At 57.0% G+C, this 6,309-nt stretch overlaps 1 protein-coding gene across 1 annotated transcript; it reads right to left on the reverse strand.

The window, feature by feature from the left end:
- Positions 1–3,428: 3,428 nt before the first annotated feature.
- ACTL9 (actin like 9) lies at positions 3,429–4,756 on the reverse strand. The gene has a single exon (XM_027050360.2). It carries the CDS (start codon positions 4,695–4,697, stop codon positions 3,447–3,449), a length of 1,251 nt encoding a protein of 416 aa, XP_026906161.2. The 5' UTR covers positions 4,698–4,756; the 3' UTR covers positions 3,429–3,446.
- Between the last annotated feature and the right edge of the window lie 1,553 nt (positions 4,757–6,309).

Here is a 6,309-nt window from a genome sequence, read left to right on the forward strand (position 1 = left end):
CTATTATTTAATTTGTTTTTTAAAATGTTGTCATTTGTCTTGATTTTGTTCAGGGTGAGTTTTACTTTGCAGATTTTTTTTTTGTGATGTTTACGTAAAGTCAACTGCTTTAGTCATTCCTTTTATGGCATCTGAGCTTTGTTATCATACTTTGAGAAGGTGGGAGGTGGAGGGAGCATTCTCAGTGCAAAAGCCCTGAGATAGGAAGGGGGCTTGGCATGTGTCTTAGTCAGGGTTCTCCAGACAAGGTGAACCAAGACGATGCACGTGTAGCGAAAGACAGATGTATTTTAAGGAACTGGTCACGTGATTGTGGAGGTCGACCCAAAATCTGTAGAGTAGGCTGGGAGGCTGGAGACCCAGGAAGAGCTGCAGTTTGAATCCGAAGGTAGTCGTCTGGCAAAATTCCTTCTTTCTTGGGGGGAGGGTTAGTTTTTGTTCTCTGAAGGCCTTCAACTGATTAGACGAGGCCCACCCACCACCCCACGAGGGGGTAACCTGTGTTACTCAAAGTCTGTGATTTCAGTGTGAATCTCACCTAAAAAATACCTTCACGGCAACGTCTAGAATGGTGTGTGATCAAGGCGTTTGGTCCAATATCGGCACCACAGCCTAGTGAACGTGACACACAAAATCGACCACTGCTTGTCAAGTCGGCACACATCTCCGTAAGCCCTACTTTTGCAGTACACGATACAGAGTCCCTGCTCCTTGTTCTGATCTCCCAGGACCTAGGACGGGAATGCACACAGCCTGTGAGGAGGCTCAGGCTCTGCATGGGTGTGGGGGGGGGGGGCAGGTGGCAGGCGGAGTGCAGAGGTTTACCCACAACTCCTGGGAGGAGGTGAATTTCCTAACAGTAGACTTGAGGTGCTCCCTACACGTGGGGGTGTGCCAAGGTGGGGGCACATGTTAGGAGAGCTGTAGAGAAAATTCCTGCATCAGGGGAGGTTTGGAGTTGGGGAGACCTCAGTCTGGTCTAAATGAGAGTTGACTTAGCAGCCCAGGGGTGGTGGGGGTTTCTGCTTCTCCTCACTTCCTGTAGCATCGGGACCCAGCCTGTGCCACATCCCTTGTGTGTGTGTGTGTGTGTGTGTGACTGGCAGTGCTCTGACATCGCTGTCGGGGTGGGTCTCACTTGAGGTCTGGGAGGACCAGTTTGCTGCAGTCTGTGTGGCTCTCAAAGTGATGCTTGTTCGCAGTGCCTTGAGCTTGGAGGTGGTGCCCCCTTGAGGGAAGAATGGGAAGTTTCGCCTCAGGACCCTGCAACCCCCTGGCCTGCGCGTTCTGCAGATTGAGGCCGCCCGCCTGGTGACGCGGTGAGACAAGGGGGTCCAACTCTGAAGGTGATCTGGAGATCCTGGCCTGACTGGGGGACTGTCCCCGCAGCTAAGGACCACCTACTGGCCAGGAATGGGACCGGAGCCCCTGCCTAGTCCCCAAGACAGTGGGACCGGGCCGGTGGGGATAACCAGGGCCCTCAATCACCCCCATTGTCTGATGGCAGATGTGGAGGTGGGGATGGGGTGATGGTCTCAGTGCTCCATAAATAAATGAGGTTCCACTCGTGAAAATTCCTGCATAGGAACAGTGCTGGCAGGTGAGTCAGATTGAGGAAGGAGGAAACAAGTGAGGGAGGAAGAGAGAGAAAGAGAGAGGAAAGAGAAGGAGGGAGAAGGAGAGGGAGAGAGAGATATCTAAGTGAGCAAATAAAAACCAAAAATAGCCCCAGGGAGACAGAGACAGAGAGGCTCAGTAGATACTGGCTAATTGGATGGATGAATCAATGTCTCCTTGGAAGAGGACCCATCGTGGACACAGACAAGCTCTGATAGCTTGTACTTATTTTGTTGATCAAGTTGGGAGGACGCACCCAGGCTGCAGGCTGGGGTTCCTGAGGTTTAGGCTGTGCTGGATGGTGTGAAGGCAGAGGGTCTTGCCTCCAGCAGGGACTCAGCGTGGCCAAGGATGAGGTTGGAGGGAGGAGAGGGGACCCAGGATGGCTTCTGGGGAGAATGCCCAGCCTCTGTGGAGGGACAGCTCAGGACATTTGGCCCCTGGGGACCTGTGTATGGGGCAGGAGGGAGCCAGTGTCCAGGTGGAGCCCAGGTGGGCTGGGCAGCCCTCGGGAATATCGCTGGTTGTTGGGTGTCTCAACTAATGGGGTGGGGCGTAGAGGGGGGCTGGATGTAGGGGGTGGGGTTCTAGGGAGTCTGAAATCCTGGGGTAGAATGTCCTAGGGGTTCATCATGGGGTGACCCTAGGAGAGTGTCTTTGGGGAGAAAGTCAGGGGGCTCAGAACACAGGGGAGGGCCTAGGGCATCAGTGAGGGTGATCATGGGATGGTCCTGGGGACTGGAACCTTCCTGAGAAGATGTGAAGGGCTGAGGAGTGGGGTCAGGGGGTGCGCCGTAAGGCAGGCCTTGTGGGAGTATTTCTGGGGGAGACACAGAGCTGAGAGCAGTGGGGCTATCTGGGGGGGGGTCTGGGGGTTCAGAACATAGTGTTCTTTGGGGGGCACAGGTGGGGGGTGGGTGCGAGATAGAAGAAAGGAATCTGGGAGAACAAATCATGCAGCGAGGACAGAGTTATGGGGGAGGATACAATTTGGGGAAAGGGCTTTGGACACCGGAGTAGGCTTTGGTGCAGGGGAGACCCTTCAAGATCAGAACATGGGTCTTTGTGGTAGGTGCGGAGTTTCAGCACTTGTGGGGGGGATGCTCGGAATGCCAGGGTATGGGAGAACTTGGGATAATAAGACGGGGGAAACCAATGAAGGGGTGGATTTGGGGTGCTTGAACTAGGGGTGTCTTGGTGGGATGTGTTTGGGGGATTAGAAGTGGGGCAAGATTCTGAGGGTGCTTCTATTCCATCATGAGGGTTCTGGGGGGGGTGCTGGAGCACCTGGTGCAGGTTCCTTGGGGAGGAGCAGGTTATGGAGATGGGTTGGGGGTCCTTGAGGGATATAGTAGGGAGTGGACTGGGCCTTAGAGCCTAGGAGAAACTTGGCGGGGGGAGGTCTATATCAAAAGCAATAGATCATGGGGGTGAGATTTGGGGGTGAGAATCTGGGGATGTCTTGGGGGTGGGCTTGGTGAGGGGTCCCAGCCTGAGAGTGCCTTGGGATGGGGGAGGGATCATGGGAGGTGGGTGTGACAGGGTTAGGACAAAAGGTGGCGCGTTGGGGCTTGATCGTGGAGGGGCGGGTTTCAGGGAGTCCGAACTGGGTGCTTCTGGGGTTGCATCATGGGAGGTGAGTTAGGGCAGGAAAGAAGCAGGATGTCCGGGAGGCAGATCTTGGTGGGGTCAGAACCCTTGGTGAGCCAGGGTGGGTGGGCCCGGGAGTGGACCGGGCTGGGCCCTGGGTCAAGGCAGGACAGAGCCGGCTGGGTGTTGGAAGCTTTAGTGCCCCCCCCCCCGCCCCGCCCCCACCGCGCCGTCGGGGGTCAGTAGCATTTGCGGTAGACGATGTGCGGTCCCTGCTCTTCGTACTGCTCCCGCAGGACCCAGCAGGCCTGGAAGGCGCGCAGCGAGGCCAGGACAGAGCCCCCCCTCCACACCGAGAAGTTTCTGGTAGGCTGCGCCGCCACCACCACGTGGGCCTCCGGGGGCTGGAGGCGCAAAAGCTCCGCCCTGAAGCGGCCCTCGAACCCCGGGAAGAGCGAGGAGCCCCCGCAGAGCAGCACGTTCTGGGCCACGTCCGCGCGCGCCTCCGGGGGCACCTTGCGAAGGCTCCGTCCGGCCATGGCGGGGACGCCCGCAGGCGACAGCCCCGGCATCTCCGGGGGGCTGAACAGCAGCTCGGGGCACTGGAACAGCTCCTTGCCCAGCGTGAGCGTCCGCCCGTCGGGCAGCCTCAGGGTCTGGCGGCACTCCCGCTCGGGTCGCGCCTGCGCCTGGAGGAAGCCGGGGGCCACGTAGCAGTAGCGATGCTTGATGGCCTCGACCGTGTCCAGGTCGTGCTGGCCCGGCGGCAGGCCCGGGCCGAGGAGCGTCTCCGCCAGGAAGGCGGTCAGGTGGGTGCCCGCCAGGTCCAGGCGCTCGGTGGCGTGCGGCAGGTTGTAGCCCTGGAAAACCGCCGCCGCGCAGGTGACGCCGTGGCCGGCGTCCACCACCAGCCCGCTGACCCGCCCGTGCGCGTAGACGGACAGCACGGCCTGCGAGGCCACGTACGTGGCGGGGCAGCGCAGCGACTCGAAGGCCACCTCCACCAGCTTCTCGCGGTTGGTGCTGGGGCTGAAGGGCGGGTCGGAGAACAACAGCGGGTGGTCCCGAGGGGCCGCGCGGAGGTCGTGCTCCAGCAGGTGGCGCCAGATGAGCTCGGCGGCGTCCCAGTCCACCACGATGCCGTTACGCACCGGCTGCACCAGCGTCAGCTCCGGGCGCTTGCGGGCGGCCTCGCCGATGAAAGTCTCCAGCGCCGCCTGCCGGGGGGAGGACGGCTTCTTGGGCTGGCAGCCCAGGATGGTGGCCACGGTGTAGGCGGGCCGGGCCTGGCCCGCGAAGCCCACCTTACAGGTGCCTGTGCCCATGTCGATGACCACCGCGCCGGTCTTTGGTGGCAACCTGTCGCCCACCATGCTGGGGGGCTCCTGCCGCAGGGTCTCGTTCGCCAGGATTGAGCTGGGGTTCGCGCCAGGCCTGGGGGCCTCTGGGGAGGGCTGGGGCTTCGTGCACCCGGAGTGGTTGGCGTCCATGGCTGCAGGTGGCTGGGTGGGCTGCTTGGCAAGGCTGACCGCTTTCCTCTGGGGGTGGGGGGGGGCAGGGGTGTGAGGAGAAAAGGCTGAGACGCGAGCAGGGCAGGCACATGCGGAGGGAGGGGACGGACCAGTGGTCTATGACATCACCCTCATATCACCCTGTCACCCTCATATCATCACCCTGCTGGCTGCCCCCTTCAAAAGACTTCACAATGCAGGGGAAGGGAAGGGGAAGGGGAAGGGGATGAGCCTATCCCAGAAAGCTGCAGGATACTCCTCTATTCTGGATGCCCCTCCAAAGCGGCAAGTTTGGAGAAGCAGGCTAGAGGGTGCCCAAGGAGAGACCAGCTCCCTGATCCAGAGCCCAGGAAGACCCAAGAATGCTTCTCTTGGTGCTTCCTTAGAATTTCATCTTAAAATTAATTTAATTAAAAATAGTAACCCTTATGGGGCGCCTGGGTGGCTTGGTGGGTTAGGCATCCAGCTTCGGCTCAGGTCATGATCTCTCGGTGCGTGGGTGCGAGCTGTGCTGACAGCTGGGAGCCTGGAGCTGCTTCGGTTGCTGTGTCCCCTCCTCTCCCTGCCCCTCCCCACTCATGCTCTGTCTCTGTCTCTCTCTCAAAAATAAATAAACATTAAAAAAATAAAATATTACCTCTTAGAATATTAATCAGAAGGTGATTGGCTAGCTGGTTTGTCCTTCTGGTTTCCTAAAGGAAACAAAAGCCTGCCTGGGGTGGGGTGCAAGGAGAGGCACAGACACCCCCGTACTGTTCTTTGATTCTTCTGCTCTTTTCTACACCTGGCACAGTTTCCTTGCCCTGTTCCTGTAGACCGGGAATTTGCCTCTTCGAATCGTAGCAAGATGCCACCTCCCCTTGGAAGCCTGCCCTCATTTCCCTTCCCTCTCTCTACCACATGGTGATGGTGATGAAGCGGTGTCTGTCTTCTCTCCAGGGGCGACTTCTGCTTCCCCTCAGTGGGAGGGGTCTCTGTGGGATCCAAAAAGGGAGCTCTCAGTAAGATAAATGGGACAGGGCAGAATCAGGGCATTTCTTTCCTTTTTTAAGGCTGAATAATATTCCATTGTGTGTATACACCCCATTTTGCTTATCCGTTCATCTGTTGACGCATTTGGATTGCTTCCATGTTTTAGTTATTGTGATTAATCCTGCTCTGAACCTAGTTGTGCAAATATCTCTTTAAGTCCCTGCTTTCAGTTCTCTGGGGTATATACCCAGAATTGGGATTGCTGGATCATAAGGTAATTCTATTTTTAATGGTAAGTATTTTACAATGTACAGATGTATCAAATCAGCGCCTTGTACAACTTAAACTCACTGCAATGTTATATGTCAGTTACATCTCAATAGAGCTGGAGGTGGGGAAGGACCCAGACCCTCAATAAATTGCTAAGCAAATGAACATTTCCAAAAACACGGATCAGACCACAAACAAAATTAAAAACTCGACCTCACTCTTGGGCCAGGATTAAACCTGGACACAACTAGGAGATGAGGCCTTCTTACTTCTATCTTCCTGTGACTTATTCAGCTCTTATGCTGGCAATTTCTAGCATTACACGCACACACACACGCACACACACACA

This window comes from Acinonyx jubatus, chromosome A2 (genome assembly GCF_027475565.1).
Source record: "Acinonyx jubatus isolate Ajub_Pintada_27869175 chromosome A2, VMU_Ajub_asm_v1.0, whole genome shotgun sequence".
Classification (NCBI taxonomy): Eukaryota; Metazoa; Chordata; class Mammalia; order Carnivora; family Felidae; genus Acinonyx; species Acinonyx jubatus.

Coding starts and splice junctions, on each gene's coding strand:
- ACTL9 (XM_027050360.2), bottom strand. CDS start 4,697: ATGGACGCCAACCACTCCGGGTGCACGAAGCCCCAGCCCTCCCCAGAG.